General features: G+C 43.5%; 2 protein-coding genes and 1 long non-coding RNA gene across 8 annotated transcripts in view; 1 reads left to right on the top strand and 2 right to left on the bottom strand.

The window, feature by feature from the left end:
• Window positions 1–234: 234 nt before the first annotated feature.
• Window positions 235–2,087, bottom strand: DDX28 (DEAD-box helicase 28). Its single transcript, XM_042438070.1, has one exon. The coding sequence runs from the start codon at window positions 1,957–1,959 to the stop codon at window positions 346–348; it is 1,614 nt and encodes a 537-aa protein (XP_042294004.1). The 5' UTR covers window positions 1,960–2,087; the 3' UTR covers window positions 235–345.
• A 136-nt stretch (window positions 2,088–2,223) lies between these two features.
• DUS2 (dihydrouridine synthase 2) lies at window positions 2,224–13,934 on the top strand. Of its 5 annotated transcripts, none has more exons than XM_042438072.1 (15): window positions 2,224–2,410; window positions 3,101–3,346; window positions 4,750–4,841; window positions 5,394–5,437; window positions 5,924–5,984; window positions 6,726–6,773; window positions 7,395–7,460; window positions 8,501–8,571; window positions 8,840–8,926; window positions 9,273–9,441; window positions 9,796–9,917; window positions 11,008–11,151; window positions 11,507–11,594; window positions 12,548–12,621; window positions 13,059–13,934. In XM_042438072.1, the coding sequence occupies exons 2-15, from the start codon at window positions 3,112–3,114 to the stop codon at window positions 13,285–13,287; spliced, it is 1,530 nt and encodes a 509-aa protein (XP_042294006.1). In that variant the 5' UTR covers window positions 2,224–2,410; window positions 3,101–3,111; the 3' UTR covers window positions 13,288–13,934. The 5 variants fall into 5 exon arrangements, with proteins under 5 accessions (XP_042294006.1, XP_042294009.1, XP_042294005.1 ...); XM_042438073.1 differs by lacking the exon at window positions 2,224–2,410 and adding an exon at window positions 3,640–3,685 and having other exon boundaries at window positions 2,805–3,237; XM_042438074.1 differs by lacking the exon at window positions 2,224–2,410 and adding an exon at window positions 3,640–3,685 and having other exon boundaries at window positions 3,227–3,346.
• A 4,646-nt stretch (window positions 13,935–18,580) lies between these two features.
• Window positions 18,581–21,867, bottom strand: part of LOC121937499 — an 18,074-nt gene continuing 14,787 nt past the window's right edge. For both annotated transcript variants that reach the window (XR_006105153.1, XR_006105152.1), the window contains one exon: window positions 18,581–19,048. This is a non-coding gene — a long non-coding RNA (uncharacterized LOC121937499). The remainder of the gene's footprint in view (window positions 19,049–21,867) is intronic.

Here is a 21,867-nt window from a genome sequence, read left to right as displayed (position 1 = left end):
CAGCTGCTAGAATTTGTTCCGGACGTACAGCTACATATATAAAACTGCCTTCAGGCTATGTGTATCAGCTGAAGATGAAACATAAATGAATTTCATGCTTAGACTTGAGTCCTATCTCCAAGAGAGCTGTTTTGGGGGGTCAATTTTTAGACTAAAATTTCTAGACTTATACATGAGTATATAAAGTATATATACATACAGCCCCCCTTCTCAAAAATCCCACATCAAGAGCCATTTATGTTTCTGACTTTATTTATCGCAAGGTTCTTTGACTGAACATTGGCCGTGATGCTCATTTGCTCAGCAAGAACGTACAAAACGCAGGTCCTTTAAATAAGTCCGGAACTATTTTGCTTTAGGCGAGGCCGCCTCGGAAACAACCGGTTCCAACCCAGGCAACCGAGTCCTTTTGCGAGCGGCAGTCTCTATTTTCCGGACAAGGTCCACATCCCACCGGTGGGTCACAAAGCTGACCGCAGTTCCAGGAAACTTGCTGCCCGTGCGTCCAACGCGTCCGACCCGGTGCAAGTAATCGTGTAAGGTTGGCGGGAAGTCATAGTTGACCACTAGCTCCACATGGGTGGTGTCCAGCCCCCGGGACGCGATGTCGGTGCAGACCAATATATCGGACTGGCCTTTCTGGAAAGCGTCAAAGATGCCGGACCTTATCTGTGCTTGCATTTGTCCCTGTAAGCGTAGATGTTTCACTTTATGGTCATCCAAAATGTAACCCAGCCAGTTGACGGTGCTTGCGTTGTTGCAGAAAACCAAGACCGCTCCGGACGAGGGCTGGCGGTCCTTGATGAGTTGCAGGAGCTCTGTCACTTTGTCGGCGCCCTTCAGGCGCACGAACCTTTGCTCCACGTGAGGCTGAAGGTAGTGCAAACTGGAGCCGGTCAATGTTTTGAAAGCGTCCAAGTCGGCGACTTCGCTCAAAAGCTCCCGCAACCCTTTCGGGAGGGTGGCTCCCACCGCCACCAATTGGGTTTTGGGGTCCCAAGTGTCGTCAGCTTCATTCTTAGTGGCGGCGAGCGGCGCTTGCCGAAGCGAGTCCTCCACTAAGTCTACGAAGGTGGGGTCCAGCAAGGTGTCAGCTTCGTCCAAAACCAGGAACCGCAGCTCCTGTAAAGACAAGATCCTCCTCCGCAGGGCCTTGGAGAGCGCGCCGGGTGTGGCCACGAGGAGGTCCACGGCGACGCCACGGATCTTACGCCGCACGCCACCGATGCCTCGCCCGCCGCAGATCTCCCTGACCTCCAACCCCAGAGGGGCGCATAAGGGGAGAGCGACGCCGCGTACTTGCGCCGCCAACTCTCTCGAAGGCAGCACCACCAAGGAGCGAGGGAAAGTGACGGAGCCCAGCCTGCGAGGCAGATGTCGGTCTCGAAGGAGCCGCTGCAGAACGGGGAGGAGGTACGCCAGGGTCTTTCCGCTTCCGGTTTCGGCGGCACAGAGAGCGTTGTTGCCTTTGAGGAGGGCAGGGAGGGCCTGCCTTTGGACCGGAGTGGGACTAGAGATGCCAAAGGCCTCTACTAAGAGTGAGGCCAGCTGAGGCTCCAGGCCCAGAGCCTCGAAAGAGACGGCCTCAGGGTCCTTCTCCTGAGGAGCCTCTTTCCTGGTCCGTTCCAGCTGGAAGTAGTCCCCCCGAGAGAGACGGTGCTTCCAGCCGTCAGAGACCAAGCGAGGCCTCTCCCAGCGGCCCACAGTCAGCCGCGCGGCCTGGCTCAGCTCCTTGCGACGGCTTCGAAGGAGTAGCTTCCCCCTTTTGACTTCTCTGTCTCCTTTGCTAGGCCCAGGCTGCCCTCTTTGCTCCAGGCGCAGCTGCCAGGAGTGAGGGATCCGCACCACCGCCTCCGCCTTCCCCGCCTCCTCAGGCCCTTCGGAGCTCCAGCGGAGGACGCCCCACAGCCGCCTCCGACTCAGGAAACGGCCCAGGGCTCCACAGACTGAAAGAGCCATGAGAGGAAGAGACTGGCGCTGGGGCGCGCCCTGATGACGTTTTAAATCCGCGCCTCTTGAGGCTTCCCCCCATTGGGCGAAACGGTCGCTGACGTCATTTATCCGCGCCGCCTGCCTCCTGCGGCTCTCCTCCATTGGGCGAAACGTTTACTGACGTCATCTTCCCCGCGCCGTTTGCGTTAACGCCCCTGTCAGGGCTTTTGGACTTCATCTCCCAGAAGCCCAGGCTATTGGCCAACATGGCTGAGGCGTCTGGGAGATGAAGTCCAAAACCTCTGAAACGCCGCTATATTATATTTCTCAGCCTCCTTCTCTCTCTCGCTGCCGCTCTACCATTGGTTGAAACCTGCGTGGCGTGGCGACGTCACGACACTGAGGCCAGCGCGCATGCGCAGGAGAGCCTGGAACTAAAAGAGGCAAAGCGTGGAGCCCCGGCTTGGCGGAGAAGGAGGTCTTTATCACCAGTCGGAAGTGCTTTGGTTTTGAGTTCCTGCCTGGCAAGAAGTTGGGCTGGATGGCCCTTGAGGTCTCCTCCAACTCTATGGTTCTGTGAAAGTGGAAGGATCGCAGATAAAAGACACTGGTCCTGGAGAGAACACCTCTCTAGGAATCTGTGGGTCCTCCAGGGCAACTCTATGGTCAACATCTGCCAAGCATTGGCCATAGACTAGCGCTGGAGGAGCTACAAATGCCTAGACAAGCCTCTCTAGGAATCTCTAGGTCCTCCAGGGCAACTCTATGGTCAACATCTGCCAGACATTGACCATAGAGTTGCTCAGGAGGAGCTGCAAATGCCTAGACAAGCCTTCTCTCTACCAGTCTCTAGGTCCTCCCAAGTTGACCATAGAGTCGCGCTGGAGGAGATTCAGAGATTCCTAAAGAGGACATATTAATCAAAGCCATAAATAATCAGATCCGCCAAAGTCAAAGCCGCAAGTGTGGAGGACAACAGCAGTTGGGTCAGGCAGCTTTAGGAGGACGTAGAAACAAACCACCATTGAGCTCTGCAACCAGGTTTTAGCACTGCGCCTGAACCCCAGGCCTTTGTGTTGCCATTATCACGAGAATTGCAATAATTGAGGGGTTTTCGTTCAAGAATTCAAATTACGTTTTAGTCCTCATTCTTCCGTTGTCGTTCCAGACGCAAAGCAGATGACGGTGAACACGACTTCGCTCTGCTTCCGAAACAAGGCCATACTGGCTCCCATGGTGCGGGTGGGGACTCTTCCAATGAGGCTGCTGGCTCTGGATTACGGGGCCGACATCGTCTACTGCGAGGTAGAACGTTTTCCTTTGCGCCAGAACTGGTTTTGGTGGCTGAAAACAACCCGACTAGGGTTGGGGTTGCTCAGTTTGAAGGCACAGAGCCACAACAATGGGATCCTAGGTCAGTATAATATTGTGGCATATATCCCTGGGTTGAGGCAAATGTGTTCACTATTTGATCTCTTTTATGTAGATCAGGGTTAAGGACCTGTGGCCTTTGAGATGTTGGTATGCTCCTACTCCTTAGACCCTCATCACTAGCCAGGCTAATTAATGGAACTAATTAATTCCAGGGATTAATGATAACTGGAAACCCAACAACAGCTGGACGGCCGCAGGTTCTCCACTTATGGCACTTTGGTCTGAGACTCACTCCAGCTTAATTGTTTTAACTCTTGATTCTTGTTCTTTAAGGAACTGATTGACATAAAGATGCTTCAGTGCAAGAGGATTGTAAATGGCGAGTATCTGCTTACTTACTTAATCGTTTGAATAACAAATCAGGTGAAGTAGTTGGGTTTTCTCAGCCCCTCCTGAACAGGCTTTTGGGTCGGAGAGATTTCCGCTCCCAATTACTCTAAGAGAAGCAGTTTTAACAGCAGATGTCCCACACTGGATCCTGGCCACAATATATCACCTGACACTTAGAGTGGTTTATTGTCTTTTGAATTAATTAGGTCAATTAAATGTTTAGGATTAGGTTGCTATATCCAATCTTCACCATGCTGTTGAAATTTTTGAATTCCTTTAAAAGTAATAAGTGTTCTACAGTTGTTGTGTGCCTTCAAATCATTTCTGACTTATGGTGACCCTAAGGCCTACCTATCACAGGTTTTTCTTGGCAGGATTTATTCAGAGGGGGGTTGCCTTTGCCTTTCTTTGAGGCTGAGAGAGTGTCACTTGCCCAGTGGGTTTCTATGGCCGAGTGGAGGTTCAACCTTAGTTTCCCAAAGTCCTAGTCCAACACTTAAACCATTGCACCACATTGGCTGTCTTAATATTCTACTAGAGGCCCTGATTTGAAAACCCTGAAGTCCTGAGGCCAGATGCTTGGTGTATAACTATAACTGAGAAGAAATTTGTTTTTGAGTTAATATGTTTTTAAAAATTTGTAAGCTGCTTTGTGTCCCAATTTTTAGAAAAAAGCGAGACATAAATAAATGTTGTTATTGTTATTTAAAAAAACAAAAACAAAACCTATACATTGAAATAAACCAATGTAGTAATGTCTCTTTCCTATCCCTGGAAGTTGAAATTCACTGGGATTTCAAGCTATTCAAGATTAATTACCATAGATTGTTCAAATTATCCTTTGTGAAATCTAATTGTGCCAAAAAGCACCATCGTATTAATCTAACAATACTATGCTCAACAAATTGAACTGGAAAAAATGAAAAATAAAACATCAATGCTTTATTTAAATAGCTGTCAGCAATCCTTTTTTAAATTAAACCTTAGAACTGAAATTATCCTTGTTAACACGTTTAACTTAATGCTTTTCTGCTTTACTTCTCTGTCCTGCAGAAGTGCTTGGAACTGTGGACTTCGTTGCTCCCAATGAGAGAGTTGTGTTTAGGACCTGTGAAAAGGAAAAAGACCGTGTTGTCTTTCAGATGGTAAGAAGCCACTAGGTACTACATACTTCCTACCAAGCCAACAGGAGCTGTACTCGGCACAGTTGGTATGAGGGAGTCTGCTAAAGCCAGATCTAGTAGATCCGCTTGCAGCTTCATTCGTGTAGAAGTAGAGAGGCCATATGTCCTACCTTACAGAGGATCTCTGCTTGGACCGATGTTGGAGTACTGCCTTCTGTTTGAAGGCTTGTCTGGTGCAAGTCTTGTTATTTTGGCAAAGTTTAAATGTTTACGCAGTAAGAGAATGAATTAAGGAAAGCAGTTTTTAAAAATAATGTTTAGTTAAGATCACAGTTATTCTGATATTACAAGGTACTGTTTCCCATTTGCTTATGTTTCTCCATTCATGTTGAGGTTTGCCATAGTTATTTATTTACTATAACTCTCTATCAGTGCTCCTGTGTTTGTATTTAGATTATACTTTGTATTCATCCGTCTGCATGGTAGCTCAAAGGCTAAAGAAGTGAGGGGTAAAGTTGGAAAAGAAAATATAAGAGCGTTTTGTTGACACCTTTTTCTTCTTGCTCTTTTCAGGGGACAGCAGATGCTGAGAGGGCCTTGGCTGTAGCCAGACTTGTGTAAGTGTGTCTAGCCACCTTCTTCTCCTCCTCCTCCTCCTTCTTTGGGGCCTGCTGAAAATTGGCTTAGCATAACCTTTAGCAGTAAGCACAGTCTTGCCAAGTAAATTGATAAAAAATAATCAGGAGCAAAACTGATAACCTCTGATACCAGCATTGTAGGTTGGTCAAGCAAAACATTAGCAAGCAAGAGTTGTATTCCTTGAATTTATCTGTTACTTATCACCTGCCACTTAGAGTGGTTTATTGTCTATTGAATTATGTACTGCTTGGATCCTCAAATATCCCCAACCATAAGCCCTGTAGGTCTACTCTCTGGAGCTTGACCCAGTATTCCAGGTGAGATCTGACCAAAGCAGATTATAGTGGCTGTACTGCATCCCTCGATCAGTTTCAAAGATTGTTATGAACCTTTGAAAAGAATAACTTAACATGCCCACCACTCTGGCCCTGTGTTCTTCATATTTGTGCTTTTCTTTATTTCAGAGAGAACGATGTGGCTGGCATTGACGTCAACATGGGATGCCCCAAAGAATATTCCACTAAGGTAGGTTAAATTTTGTCCTTTATTTCTTCAGAGATCATCCATTTGGCTTTATAGTGAGGAATGGTACTAGCTGCAGTTGCAGTCCGGCATCATCTGGAGGACTGTACTGTGCCAATTCCTGTTGTATAGAGTCCTTGAATTGGTTGACATTTCATTCCATACACATCATTTCTATTGTTGCCATTTCTTCTTTACTTCCTCCAAATACAAAACATCTTGATGGCACGTCACATGAGACCTTTTTTTTTTTAAAGCATGACATGAGGTTATGCTTTGAAGAGCTTTGGGCTTTGTTTTATTTTTTAGACACATATCAAAGAAACAGATCTTGAGGCTGACTGAGATTAAATATGTGTTCTGGACAATGGGTGCTCTGTATAAGCTGATTTGAACTTTCCAGAAGAGAGAACAAGATGTCATACATAGCAAATAATTTATGTTTTTAGCTTTTCTATTAAGGAGACAAGAAACCTTTAGAGCACTTCTATTACCTTGAGCAAAAAAGCTGTCTGAGTCAGATGACTGTACATCTCTTTGAACTGGACCTCATATCAATAGCTGATGGTACAGTAAGAGTAGTATTCATTCCATGGAAGGAAGGATGATTCTCCTCTACAATTTGGGATGCATTAATACTTCCTTTGGGCTGTTGTTACGCTGCTAGATGTTTATAGAGTAGCGGCTTTTGATGCTTTGTGTGCCGCTCAGATAATGAATGTGTATTTGTGTGCATTTTCTTAGGGAGGTATGGGAGCGGCACTGCTGTCTGATCCTGAAAAAATAGAATCTGTAAGTAATTTCTATTTTGATTTTTTATTTTGTTCTTCTATAGTTTTGTGACATGACTAACAAAGAATTAGCTTGGGGAGGGCAGATGGACAGTTAAAATAGACACTCCTGAAATCTGCAGGTTGAATTGTATCAAAAGTACATAACTGTTTTGATTTCAGGTAAACAGTTTGTTTGCCATACTTTACAACAGCAGTTGTAACTGATCCAGGACGTTTCGAACTTCGATTCTACATAACCCCTGAAAACCTTTAGAGCAGGCAAGGCCAAAATGCATTGGTTTTAAGTAACAAAACAACCATCTCCTGAGCATTTTGAGATGTGACCCCATTTTCTTCAGTAGATTTTATTAGATGTTCCCCAGTTTCTGTCAGAAATCTTAATTTTTGGAGACTTCCATATGATGATTGTCCAGCAATTTGAACCGACAGTGAAGCATTCATAAGATGAAGCCATAGGAAACCTTTTAGTGCTTTAGTAACTCCTTCTTTCTTACTGAGAGAAAAACTGAATAGTAGAAAGAGCAACACTCATCTTAAGTGGCAAGGAGGGCTGAGCAAGACTTGTCCAATATTTCTAGATTGTACTAGACTGAAAAAGTATTTGTCTTTCTTTCTTTAGATTCTGACTACTCTTGTCAAAGGAATTTGTAAGCCAGTGACCTGCAAAATCCGAATCCTGCCAACGGTGCGAACATATTGTGGTATTTGAAATAGCTGATCTCAGAACAAATGTGTACAGTACTTTGGCTAGGAAATACTAATTGTTCACCGCTGTTGCATTCGAGCAGAAACAGGCCAATACACATTGTTATCCTAGTTGTCTAGAGCAGTGATGGTGAACCTTTTAGAGGCCAAGTGCCCAAACCGCAACCCAAAACCCATTTACTTATTGCAAAGTGCCATGTCGCTCTGGCTTTCTAGTAACAAACTCTGGCAAACTCTGTACTGGGGCGATAGCACATGTGCCCACATAGAGGGCTCTGAGTGCCACCTCTGGCACGCGTGCCATAGGTTCGCCATCACTGGTCTAGAGCAATGAAATTCAATCATGATTTTTAAAAAAATGGAAATAAAAAATAAATATTGTTAACCTTTGGAATTTGAAGTCATCCAAACTCTTAAAATAACAGTTAAAGCAAACAATCTATTCACACGAGCCACTACAACATACAGAAGAGGCAACACATGTGAGAATGTTTCTGCTGTTCTGTGAACATGGGAAGGTTGGCTTAAAGCAGTAAACCACAATATCATTTGCCTCTGATCTCTTGGGAAACTGTTATTAACAGCTTCAAGAGGAATATGAGGTTGTGGAAAATTCCTGGCTGTCTTTATTGTATACAGGTTAAGTCTCCCTTAACCAAAATGCTTTTGGAAACCAGAAGGGTTTTGGAATATTTGCATATACATCATGAGATAGCTTGGAGTTGGGACCCAAATCTCCAGGAGTCTCAGTACTATTTTAATCACTCTGCTCTGACTATGGGGATGTAGGCAGACTCTCCTCTTTATAGGCCTCTTCTGCAAGAGAGCAGTGATATCATGGCTTTGGATTACACAGATATGTACCTCTTCAAATAGTATACTCAACATGCGGATGCAAATTGAGGCTGACTGCCTTTCCCAGTCCCCAACTGCCATTGTGTCTAGGGCCAGATCATAGAGCAAGAGCTATGCATGTTGAACAGAAGTATTAAACTTTCCCATTTTGTCTTCCCTTTTAAGAAAGAAGAAACAATCAGCTTGGTCAAGAAGATAGAACATACTGGAGTTGCTGCTATTGCAGTTCATGGAAGGTAAACTAGTCATTTGTCTCCATCAGTTCTACATAAGTGCCAAGGTCTGGAGAGCTTCATTGTTTCCCAAGGGCACTTTGGAGGGCTTTGTGTGGACTACACTTCCCTCCGCCTGGTCTGTATGGATAGAGAAATTCTGTCTTTTCCTCTTGCAAAGGAGTTTGGCGTTTGATGACCCTGGCTAGCATGCTATTTTGTCTGCTAAGATGAATTTTCTCTGTGGAAATCTTTGATCTGTTTATTTACTCTTGTTCCCTCCCATGCAAAGGAAGAAAGAAGAGAGGCCTCAACATCCTGTCCACTGCGATTTGATCAAAGCTATTTCTGAAGCAGTCTCTATTCCAGTAATAGCCAAGTAAGTGGGATGAGATAGCTTCTTTCATCTGTATCTAGTAATGGAGAGTAAATCAAAGAAAAACAAAGTAGACACAGACATCTGAGGAGTTTGTGTAGGAAAAATGTCATCACTGCATCATCCAGGACTGAGTGTACCCACTATTGAAAACTAAACTAACCTACTGTGATCAAACACTTCAAATAATAGGAAGTTGAAGGATGCTGTCTTACTCATTACTCTTGCATCCTCTCATTTGTACAACTCAGGTTTTCTTAGTCTTGTGGAAAGGCAAGGACTAAACCAGGGCAGCTGCTACTGTTTTGCTTTACCAGTGCTGATGAGAACAATGCTATTTTTATTTCAGTGGAGGATCTCATGACTTCATTAAAGAATATTCTGACATAGAGGCCTTCAGGAAGGCAACAGGAGCTTCGTCGGTGATGATTGCCCGTGCTGCAATGTGGAACCCCTCTATCTTCAGGAAGGAAGGTCCATGTCTCTTGAAGGACGTCATGCAGGAATATATTAAATATGTATGGATTTGGTTGTATGAATCATGATTTTTAATATGTCTGTATGTATGGAGTTGGGGGTTATTTTCATGCGTTTTCAAGTGTTTAGGGCTCTCTCTGCATGATTTGGGGCAAAAATTGCCCCAAACTAGTGTTGATTCCCCCTCCCCAATTTATTTAAAAGGAGTTGGGTGGCTTTGGAGGACTGATGTGGGCTTCAAGGGCCACATATAGCACATGGGCAGCATTATGTCTACTCCTGACATAATTCTGATAGGTGTTTGATTCTCTTGTTGCTACACATTTAAAGAAGCAAACTTTGGGTATCCTCCCTAAGAGTGAGCAGCATCTGTTTTTTGTCTCATTTTTAATCAGGCAGTGAGATACGATAACCACTACACCAACACAAAGTACTGTTTGTGCCAGATGTTAAGGGAACAGTTAGAAAATGCACAAGGAAAGAAGCTACATGCAGCACAGTCCATGCAGGAAATCTGGTAAGAGTCTATGTGTCCCTTGATAAAAATCACCAGTGTAATGTGCCAGAGAAAAGGGCAAAGGCGTTATGTTTTCTTATTTAAGTTTAAATATTCAATACATATGAGCACACTAGAACTTCAGTTAAAGTTTTATGAAAGTTTGGAAAGGGAAGACATACATTTGAATGTTTGTGTTGCGTGATAAAAAGAGATTTTGTTTGGTGAACTGCAAGTTAAACTTGCCTTTCAGCAAATAAAAAGTATAAAAATTGAGTTTCTTTTGAGAACCAACGCATCTGAGGAAGTAGACTTAGGTCTACGAAAGCTCATGCTGCCAACTTCTTTCTTTCGCTTAGTCTCAAAGGTACTACAAGATCTCTTTACATCTTGAGAACTGTGTGTTTAGTTGCCTTTTTCTATTATTAAAAGCCATACTTGAGTTCCAAGGGGGGTTGGATCTGGCACAAAAGCACAATCCTGTCTATATACTTAGAAGTAAGTTCACTGATTCCAGGGTAAGTGGATATAGCAGTGTGACCTCAGTGATTTACATTTGGTTGCCATTTAAATCAATGGTATTCACTTAGTCATGACTAACTTACCCTGTTAATACATCATGCAAGCTTTTGAAAGTTCACAGACTTCTTCAACAGGCAAAGATGTTAAAAATCATACAGGGAAAAAATGATATTAGAGTCACTGGCCTCCATTCCGTCTGAGATGTCAGTTAAGATGATATTGAGGGGTTTCATTGCAGGCTCTCCTTGAAATCCTTCAGTACCATTTTAATTTACCAGCTAATTAAAAGACAGTTCAGTCTCAAATTTTAATATAAGCATGTCTGACTATTCTGAGTCTAGAAGTGGTTTTGGCTGCCTCCCTGTGATCAGCTCATGTATTGCATCCAATAGAGAGTTACCATCTCAACAGGTCTTTGAGGTCAGAACTACATACAATCCATTGCCCCAACTGCGCAGTTGCCATCCATGGATTTGCCTTTAAAACCACTGTTTTCTTCTATATTTCCAGGTCTTCAGTTAGAGAGGGTGTTGCTAGCGTTAACTTAAATGTTTTGTGTCTTTGAATTTTTTATTCAATTCTATATTAGTGAAGTCTTTGAGATGTGCCATTTCTATGAGGAAACAACAGCTCTTTTGGAAGGCAAAAACAGTTTGCTAGAAGCCACGGACCAAGATGTAGATGACCAAATAGAAGACACAGATGTGATTAAAGTGGCAGTTAGATTTGATAAGTAAGCAAAAGAAATTCCTATTGTTGTTTCTTTTGGTAGCAAATGCCTTCTGTTCATGGCGGGTGGGAGGCAACTCTTCCCCTTGGATTGTAAGTATATTTTGTTAAACACACTGACACTCTGACATTGAAAGGCCAAGGTTTGAATGCCTACTTGACCATGAAAACCCACTGGATGATCTTGGTCAAGTCCCACACTCTCAGCTTCAGGGGAAGGCAAGGGCAAACCTCATCTGAGCAAATTCTGCAAAGAAAACCCTGTGATAGGTTTGCCTTTGGGTTACCATAAGTCAGAAACGACTTGAAGGCACCACAACAAAGTGTTCTATAGTCATCATTCTTGTTTTTCTCCTCAGGCGAGAATATCCCCCACAGATTACACCCAAAATGTGTCTTTTGGAATGGTGCAGGAAAGAAAAGCTCCCTCAACCAGTTTACGAAACGGTAAGTGTCTCTGTTCTTCAGTAAATACTACACTTAAAGGACACAGAGCTGTCTTGCAATGCCTATTCAGAAATAGTCCCTGTGGAATTCAGCGGGGCACACCCCCATGAAAGTGTATTTAGGATGGCAGTTTTAGGCTGATTCACACATTCACACACAAGTTAGCATCCCAGGTAGTATGCATTCTGGTTAAAGTATTTGCGTGAAACAGACAACTTAGCATCTTGCCTCATGGAGACTTCTTCTGTGAAGGAATATGTCACGTGCAAAGCAAGGGGCTGTACCAGTAAAAAACTGTCCCCTCATAGAGAAAGAATGGCTATCCCTTTGCTGTAGAAACACATATTGAGACATCTGTGAAGGAGCTTTGTCTTAATTTCACACAGTTTGTAGTATGTGAAATCGAAGGCTTTCATGGCTGGCATTCATAGTTTTTTGTGGGTTTTTTGGGCAGTGTGGAATATTAGGCTATGTTCCAGAGATACATTAGGGACACCCCAATAGCAGGCCCAGCCATGTCACATCACAAACTGCATTTGAAATTCTCCTTATTTCCAGCAAAAGTGTGCCATGTGTTATTGTGGGGCAACTGTTCAAGAAACAAGAATTCAAGTCCCTTTGGATATGCAGAACCAGCTGTGAGAGTCTTTGGCTTCTGGCCATAGAATGGTATTGCTGGCATTTGCTTTCAGCATTGAGTTAAAATGCCACTGCTCTTGATGAGCCAGATTTGGCATTTTAAACTAAAGGCTGCAGTACACATGTTGAATTAATGTGAGAAGGGTGCCTTAAGGGAGCTGGTGGTTGCTCCAGCATAGGATGTTTTCATCTGGTACCTGGGAGTCTCAGTACTATGTCAGTTTCTGGGATGTTGTACTTCAACAGAACCATCTTTTGGATCATCTGTGTTTCATTTTATAAAGTCTGCATCAAATGAGCTCTTTCTCTTTTAGATTGAAAGACCACGAGATAGACTCTTCTGCTCTATTGTCACAGTAGCAGAACAAAAGTATAGATCAACCTTATGGTAAGTGTTTTTGTTTCCCCAAATAGATCTGAGGCATAGATAGGGGCATCACATCTGTAGTCACCCATGTCTGGGTAACAGTTTAATCTGGAATGGAGTGGGAAGACAAAGAAGGATCATAGTTAACATTTTCATTTGTTTCCTACTCTTTAAAACACTTTGTATGCTTTGACTGGTTCACATGTAGTACTGAACCATAATTTAACCTTCTGGGAACAAGTCCTAGCAATCCTCAAGTTGGTATTCTCCCACTTTTCCTCTTAAGGTTCAGAAGGACCTGCTTCCATTTTAGATTAACATCAGTTTTATGACTTGTTGAACCAAGCCATAGTCAAATCATAATTGCTGTAGTTAACTTGAAACATAGTTTAGAGTTCGGACAACTTGGTAAACTGTATTTAATAGAACACTTAAGTTTCTGTGTTGATTCTTTACAGGGAAAAGTCCAAAAAGTTAGCAGAACAAGCAGCAGCTATTGCCTGTTTAAGGACGCTTGGCCTCCCAGAGGGGAAGTGGAGTGAGGCGGCAAATCACTTGGTTAACAAACGCAAGAGGCAAGACCAGGAACTTTTGAACAATGGAGACCATGGAAACAGCCTCGAAACAGAGGCTACGTATAAGAAACCTCACTTTCCTCCAGGAGTACCTAACCCAAATATTTCCTAAGTGCCACAAGAGTGTGGAAACAGACATTTTACAACTATGCAGCAATCAGTTTCCACATGCCCTTTATTTCTTTTGGATGCAGACAGTTGGAGCAGGTAAATGTGGATTTTGAATCACATTGTGTTTCAAACAATTGGCTTCTTGCTGTTTTTCTTTTGGTGCCTTTGGACTGGGACAAATACATACATTTCCATTGTATCAAGAAAAAGATTATTGGACTTGGCATTGAATTCTCTTTTTACAGTAACTTCATTTTGAATGGGGAAGAAGAAAAGCTGATCCTGAAACGCTGCGTTGGAAATGATCTTCCTGCTCACTGTTCTTTAAACAACACTTTACCAGTTTCCATTGGTTCTCTGTTTGTGGGGAAAACAGTAACACAATCGAGCAAGAGATGTGATAAACCAAATAGCACACAGATAATTGAAAGTCAGTTTAATGCCATATGCTTAGTTGCAGATGGTGCTAATCCACATTTGTAGCTGAAGAGGGAAAGTGATCATGATGGAAGCAGAAGTTGCCATACAGGTTTCCAACCTTACATTTTACACAGCGTGTGTTTTAAAACTACATTTAAAACATTAGACCTCTCATTACTTTCATTATACTCTTGACTAACAATAAAAAAGTACATTGTATATTCAAAATTATGATTTTCACTTGCTTTGTCTAAATTTTAATTAAGTGCTCTATCTACTTCTAAATCGATACTTCTGTTTATTCATCTTTTCATTGTGTTTTATAAGTTGTGTGCTTTCCAGTCATTTCCAGCTTATGGCAATCCTAAGGTGACCCTATCATGGGGTTTTCTTGGCAAGATTTGTTCAGAGGAGGTTTGCCATTGCCTTCCTCTGAGGCCGAGAGTGTGACTTGCCCAAGGTGGGTTCCCTTGGCCAAGCAGGGATTCGAACCCTGGTCTCCAGAGTCATAGGCCAATGCTCAAACTACTACACCACAATGGCTCCTATATGAACACAATGGTGTTTATATAGAAGCTGCTATGTCTTGTCTATCTCTAGGAAGACAGGATTATTCTCAACCCAATGAAACAGATGGGGTGGAGTGTGAGTTGCCGTACTTTTTATTGACAGGAGAGGGCATGTAAGCTATAGTTCAGTTGTTTCATTCCTTGGCTCAGCAAGGATCTTGAACAAGGAGCAAGCAGAGAGATTTGCTTTGTGGCTGAGCCCATATCCAAGCTGCTGCTGCCTTCAGGGTTTCTGTTTTCTGGCAGACTCATGGCAAAAAACATCAATGACTAGCTTTGGATTCATACATGAAAACTAGGTCAGCTGCAAATATACACAGTTCATTGCGATTTGCCCATTGATTTTGAGAGCAGCTGGGGTTGTCGTGCCGGAGAATTTTGTTCTGTTGCACGTCTATACTTTTGTCTGTGTTCTGTATCAGTCTCCACAATCTAGTAAAATGACAGCAAACAACTGCAAGGGACTGAGGGGTGCATTGCCCTCATTGGTGGCACTTGGAGGGCTGCACTCCCTGTCATGGCTCCACACCCCTGTTTATTTGCTTATTTTTATAAATCAACTAAGGTTTTTTGGGGGGTCAATTTTTAACCTAAATTTCTAGACTTGTACATGAGTATATACAGTAATAAAATCCAAATCATGCTGTCCAAACTGAGCTCTGTGGAGGGGACTCCTGGTCCTGGCCCTACGGTTTGTAAGGCACGTCCGAAGAGATTCTCATGCGGCCTTTGGCCTTACTTTACTCCTGTGCCGGGGACTTCCTTCTCCCAAGGAAACATTAGTGGAATGCTTTTCGGAATGTCCCGGGCTCTGAGCCGAGCCCTGCCTTAAAATGCTGGGCTGAACCTTAGGCTAAACGTAGTCTGAACAGCAAAAACCACATCCCTGCCTGGGAACAGCGGTTTCAGGACATTGGCCAAGCAGCCACACATGGCAGCTCAGCTGCTTTCCGGATCAAGCTACAAAAATGCTTGGGTGCTTTTTTTGCTTGTTTCTTTAACTGGCCCACTGTGACCTCCTTTGCAGCAAGGTTTGTTTTTTAAAAAAGAAGGTTTTTAACAGACTGGCAGTGCAGCAAAAACAGGTGTTGGCTAGTTATAAAGGAGTCCTCATTCACAGGAGGCTTTTTTTTTTTGTCACCACTTCAGTTGCGACAAGTCAAAGTCACCATGCGAAAGCAGGTGGCTTGGGGGCAGGTGGGTGGAAGGAACTGGGACGCAAACCGCAAGCGTCATGGCCAAAAGGCTCTTGTGAGCTGGTGACTGTTGTCTGGCTGGCACCAGCTACTATTCTGCTGAATGCACACTTTTTGCATGTGTGTGCGTTGTTTGCTGTCCCACAAAAAAGCCAGAATGCAAGGAAGGACATCAGGGAAATCCTTATGATAAGGACTTGTCTGATGTTCTTGACTGCATTTTGCCATTTTACTCTGCCATTGTATATAATGGGACTTGAGCATCCATGGAATTTGGTATCCATGAGGGCTCCTAGAACCAAACCTCCAGTGGATAGCAAAGTCACATTGTATTGTGACCTGGGCTTAATGCTAGCTGTAAAACATCTTCAACATTTGTGTTGACAGGAAGGAAATGATAGTTCAATAAACTGGCAGATGCCTTTCATGTTGCAAAACTGATACGGGTTGGATTAACAAATGGTGAGACTAGACAAAACCATATGGCCTTGGTTTAACATATGGTCAGTTCATTTATAGTAAGGGTGGGCAACTGTGGTGAGGGTGGGGAACGCTTTCTGAGATGCTAACGTGTTTGTATGAGCTGCACTCTGGTTTTAGTTTTCGTTTAGTGGCTGGAATCCCGTTGGTCACTTGCATCTTTGTAAGCTGACTTACACTTTGCCTATAGTATGAGTCCATTGCTCTGTATCCTAGGAGTTTATCACATGGAAGCACCCGCATCCCATGAATAAATGGGTATTAAATCCATTAATATCCCACAAGAGCAGGATTGTTTTCGAATGACGTTGAGCACATTCGCCATTGTCACAGCATTAAGGCATCAATGAAGCGATCCAGTCATGCCACTTTTTATTTTCAGGCACAATCTGGCTGCTTTATTCATGGGTTAATGCTGGGATAATGGCGATGTTGTGCAACATCGAAAACAATCCCACTCTTGCAGGATATTCATGAGATTTAATCCTGGGATGCAGGCGCTTCCCTCCCTTGTGATAAGCTCCTCAGTCTCTGGCACCCACAGAAAACAAGCTTGCTCTGTCTTTAATATGACATCCTTTCAAATATTTAAACAGGGCGATCATGTCACCTCTTAACCTTCTCTTACATATCCAGCTCTCTAGGGTGCACCTCATGGAGCATGGTTTCCAGACCTTGTACCATTTTGGTTGCCCTCCTATGGACTTGCTCCAGATTTTCGACAGGAACCTGGATTCCTAGGTCTGGGCCTTCTGCAGAACCTTTAGTCAGGCTCTTAGCAATAGATTACAGATAACTAGAGGGTTAATGTTAAAGCAGTACGTGGTCCGTGCACTCATCTGTTTATTTGCTCATCATGTTACACAGCAGAGTTTAAACCTTCTGAGTTGGGGTTTCAGCACATCCTTTGGGAGATGAGAGTATGTTGGCAAGGGACTGTTAGTACCGATGCTTTGGGCTTCCCAGCTGAGTCACTGCAAGGGAGGGAAGGGGAGACATGACATGCTTTGACAGCCTCTCTTGCAGATCTTCGGCCACAGCTAATCCTTCATTCTCTTAGATTAGTTTAATCCCTTGGCCATACCTGCAGGTGCCCTTCTGCTGCAAGCTCTGTTTTAAATTAGCGTTTCTGTGAAGTTGGAGCACGGAGGCTTCCCTCCTTTCCTATCATGGAAATCTCCGTAGCCGTCGAAGACGCAAATGACAATGAAATGAGTTTACACAGAGAGGCTTGAAGAGTGCCAGAAGTTCTGCTTTTTTTTTTTTAAATTGCAATCTGCCCGTCAAACCTCATTATTATAATTGGCGTTCACTTGGGCATCACACTTAAACGAAACGTCATTCCAAAGTGGCGTATAAAAATCGCAAATGCAAGTGAGAATGAAATCAAACGTGAAAAGGGAGAGCGAAGCATAATAGCATCTGAAACACAAAGGAAATAGCATAGAAATGGTTTTAAAAACAAAGGCAGACATTTGGGCCATAAGACATAGAGGGAGACCCGTTAGGAGAATACTTTCATTAAACCAACTTGAAGGCTGTGAAATAGTGCGCGAGCTTTGGAATTTCTTTAGTTATTGTTTTGCTTTTTTTAGTAATTGTTTAGTATTTTATATAGAAGATGTCTATTAGTGCCTCTTAGGCAGGGCTGGGGAGTAGTGGTGATTTTGGAGTTACTCCTTGCCCTAATCTGGAGTAAGATTTTTTTCCTTAGTGTTACTCCTAACCCTACTCCTGTAAAAACCTCTTACTCCTTTATTCCTTACTCCTATTCCCCAGCCCTGTTTGTAGGCACAGTGACTGGATGCAGGGATGGGTGACTGTCGGAGGAACTCTTTACATTGCATTGTGTGGTCCTTCTTATCCAAGGATTTTGAGTATAGATTCCAAATAGCAAACCTTGATTTTTCCATTTAATATAAGGGACACCATTTTGCTCTGCCATTATATTGAATGGGACTTGAGCATCCATGGATTTTGTTATCCACGGGGGATCCTGAAATGAAACCTCAGCGGATAACAAGGTCCCACTGTAGTTTCTTTTCTGTGAGCCATGAAAGACACCATAAAAGAGTATTCCAGGGACACCTGTATGAAATCCTCATCCTGGATTTGAAGTTTAGGAGTAAACGTCTCTCTCTGCCCCCTGCTTGCTGCCCTAACCGTCGGTTGCTTTCAGGAAATGGGCAATAAGGCAGTTAGTGCTATCGACTCAAAGAAAGTAAGAAAAAGAGGAAGCCAGTAATACTTCCTTTGCTTCAAATAAAGCGAATCTGTTGCCAGATGTATGGATTTTTAAAGTTTTCTCTGAAGAAGCACAGTCAACGGTATCCAAAAATTGCATGTGGCGGGTATGAGACTATGCCCAGTTTAGATTTGAAAGCAATTGATGCTGCATGGCAGCATTTGACCTTCTGGATGTGGTAGCTCCCATAATACCTAGCCAGCATAGCCAGTGGGTAAAAAATGATGGAAGTCGTGTTCCAACTGCATCTTCAGGACCCCATGAAACCTGCCCCTGAACTATAATGGAATGACCACTGCTTGTACCACACTTTTGGCTAGGGACGATGGAAGTTGTGGTATGGCATGCTGTAGCCAGAGGCAAAAAAAGGCTTTAATCCTTGCAAATTGTTGCAAACTATTGTCTTACTAGATGAACTGGAACTTTGACACAGCAGAGTTTTAAAACCATATATCTGGGTTTGGGGTTTTTTTTAGAAGAAAGTTTTTTCCTCTTCTCTCTTTGCACAAAATTAAACCAAATGATGTGTAAGCAATTTGAAGGTGAAAATGAGTTGTTCCAGAAAAAGTCAACTTCTCTGTCGTCCTGAAGAAGAAGACAGGCTAACCTCATCCTGTTTGCATCCACAAATAAATGCAGCGATGATCGGCTCAGTCCTTTGCTCTTGTCTTTGAGGTTGTCTCCGTTCCTCACCGTTGCCTCCAGGTTGTGAAGCCTCTGGCCAAAACAACGGGCAGAAGACGAGAATGAGAACAGATCGCCCACACACTTCACACCCGTCATGGAGGAGCCGTTTGCTTGTTTACTTGATGCTCCTTGGCTTCTTCATATGCGCTGACTTTTCTGCTGACCCTGTGGAACAAAGAGAGCAGAAGACAACAGCATTCTTTAATAGATGCAGCATGACCAGGTGACCTATTTGGCACATGTGCACCAATTTTGGCAAGAGAGATAGAGAACAAATGCTGCCAAATACATGGTGGGCATAGTGGATGTGTCACGGGGAGCAGTGATGGGCTGCGGTGATCTAGCACTACCTAGAAAGGGTTGGAGTTTGAGTTGGGAAGCAGCGCTTTGCATGGAGAAGATCGCTCCAAGGCTGAAGCCCACTATACCATTTAAGACCCTCAAGTATAAAGATACATCAATAAATATCAAATGCATCCGAGGAGGTTGACTTAAGTCTACAAAAGTTCATGCTGCCCACTTCTTTCTTACAGTTGGTCTCAAAGGTGCTACAAGATCTCTCTTACATACCAAAGTGGGGATCATCCAGGCCATAGCATTTCCCATTACTATGTATGGTTGTGAAACCTGGACAGTGAAGACAGTTGATAGGAAGAAAATCATCTCCTTTGAAATCTGGTGCTGGGGGAGAGTTCTGCATGGTCTGTTATTTCAATTTCTCTAAAAGCGGTAACAATGACTTTTAGTTTGGCCCTTGTACCTATAAATCAGCACATGAGAATTTCATGCAAATTGACACATGGTTCACCTAGGTTCCACTCCAGGGATTTGTATATCTCTCAAAGCTGTAACAATTATTTTTAGCCTTGCCCTGTACATATAAATTAGCACATGAGAATGTCATGCAAAGCAGTGCTCCTTTTGTTTTTATTGTTTGGAGAGATTCGTTTCCTCTTTTTGTGTTTTTAAAAATGGATGATGCCTAAGTGGTTACCTTAAGCGGTTTCTCCTTAGACTTGCACAATGGCACACTCTTTCTAACAGCCCAGATCTGGTAATAAGATGACTCCTGAGCCATGCAGCTGGAGTTTTCTTCCAAGAAATGACCATTTGCCAGCAACGTGCTTATTTCATCCCTTTTAAGAAACCGATGCCTGGCCTTCGAGAATGCAGTTATTTGGCAAAACCTTGCACCGGGAGATTCTACTCTTGATGGGCAAGAAAACTGTCGCGCTCCATTAGTTTCCTCCTACACCAATGTATCTGTGAACCACATCTTACGACACCCACGCTGATGTGGCTGTCAGTATATTCAGCTCGGTTGACTTTAAAAGGTCATCGTGTTTGAAGATCTTTGCACATGCATGCACAGGTTCATGAGCTTGACATCAAAATAGAAGTTCTGGGGAGGTGGGGAAGGAGGGCAGCCTCAATATCAGATGATCAGCTTTTGCCTATGTGCCATGGCCCACCCAGTGAAAACAACACTGAGGTCTTGGACAACAATCAAATTGTTGTGACTAAAAACAACACAACTGCCACCTTGTCAACAGAGAGCTAATGGCGGGGCCTTTACAGAGCTGTATCCTACTAACTCTATTCCTTGGGGCCCTTCCACAAGACACAATGATAGCACTCTGATCCCACTTTAACTACTATGGCAACGTCCTACTGAACACTAAGGTTTGTCATTTCGTGAAGAACCAGAGTTCTCTCTGAGATTTATAATTATTCCTCCCTATGCTGCAAACTGAGAGCCAGCATGGTTTGAGCGTTGGACTATGACTCTGGAGACCAGGGTTCAATTCCGAGCTTTGGTTTGAAAGAGCGACTCAGGAAAAGTGGCACCAGCAGCCTCAAAAGATTAACTGTACTTTCCCAAATCCATGCGCAGGCCATAAATTAGGGCCAAGTAAATATGCACAACACAACAGGCAAGGTTTCAAGATCACCATATATATATATATTGTAACGTGGTTAAGATGTTACAAAAGAAAACCCCAGTTCTTCCCTCTGACTTTTCCAGACTTCCCCATCTTTCACTGGTTTGGTTTCCAGTCTTCCCAGTCAGATCACCAGTTTTGAGGGAACAGACTGTATATAGGATGTTTGCAAATGCGCAATGGTGTTTTTGCTTCCTGCCATGGCATCTCCCCCAGTATATTTCTATGCATGTGCATTTTCGTTTCCTTGAGCTAAATCCCTAGTGCTATTTTTGTTGTTGTCAACTTCAACTTGTGTGTGTGGGTTGTAGGCCTTCAAGTTGTTTCTGACTTGAACCTATCATGGGGTTTTCCTGGCAAGATTTGTTCAAAGGAGGTTTGCCATTGCCATCCTCTGAGGCTGAAAGTGTGTGACTTGGCCAAGCTCACCCAATGGGTTTCATGGCTGAGCTGGGAACCGAACCTTGGTCTCCAAAGTCGTAATCTATTTGGCCACACATGTCCCAGTTTTCATCTATGAAATGCTGGAGTGTATGTGGATTAGAGGTAGCATTGCAATAAGGAAATGGTTCCTGTTTGTCTAGAAAACACACTCAGCCTTTTGTGTCACATTCACTTCGGTTCCAGCAGGGACGTAGCTAAGATTTTAGGAAGGGGGGGGGTCCAGACTAAGTGCCACCATTATAATGGGGCTTGGGTGCAGCGGTGCAGTAGCACACACCATTCATTTTTCTAATGGAAGGGGGGGGGTCCGGACCCCAAGATCCCCCCCCTTGGCTACGTCCCTGGTTCCAGCTCTCCTGTATGCAAAAGGGTCCATGGAGTAATGGGCATTCATGGCTTAACAATTCCTCCGCTGCCAATAAACTCCCACCTAAGAACTTTCTGCTACCAATGCTTGCATTGTATAGCAATGCACATTTAAGGACAAGAAAATAAGTGGTGGGCTGTGGGTATTTATATGATGCCCCATTATAAAAGAGTCAGACACTATATATATATATATATATATATATATATATATATATATATATATATATA

Source organism: Sceloporus undulatus, chromosome 8 (genome assembly GCF_019175285.1).
Source record: "Sceloporus undulatus isolate JIND9_A2432 ecotype Alabama chromosome 8, SceUnd_v1.1, whole genome shotgun sequence".
Lineage (NCBI taxonomy): Eukaryota > Metazoa > Chordata > Lepidosauria > Squamata > Phrynosomatidae > Sceloporus > Sceloporus undulatus.
This window is presented reverse-complemented; position numbering and strand designations above follow the sequence as displayed.

Excerpts from the sequence above, each read along its gene's own strand:
- DDX28 (XM_042438070.1), bottom strand. The coding sequence starts at position 1,959 with ATGGCTCTTTCAGTCTGTGGAGCCCTGGGCCGTTTCCTGAGTCGGAGG.
- DUS2 (XM_042438072.1), top strand. The coding sequence starts at position 3,112 with ATGACGGTGAACACGACTTCGCTCTGCTTCCGAAACAAGGCCATACTG. Across the intron at positions 4,842-5,393 it reads ACCGTGTTGTCTTTCAGATG|GGGACAGCAGATGCTGAGAG; the intron begins GTAAGAAGCCAC and ends TGCTCTTTTCAG. Across the intron at positions 11,595-12,547 it reads CTCAACCAGTTTACGAAACG|ATTGAAAGACCACGAGATAG; the intron begins GTAAGTGTCTCT and ends TTTCTCTTTTAG.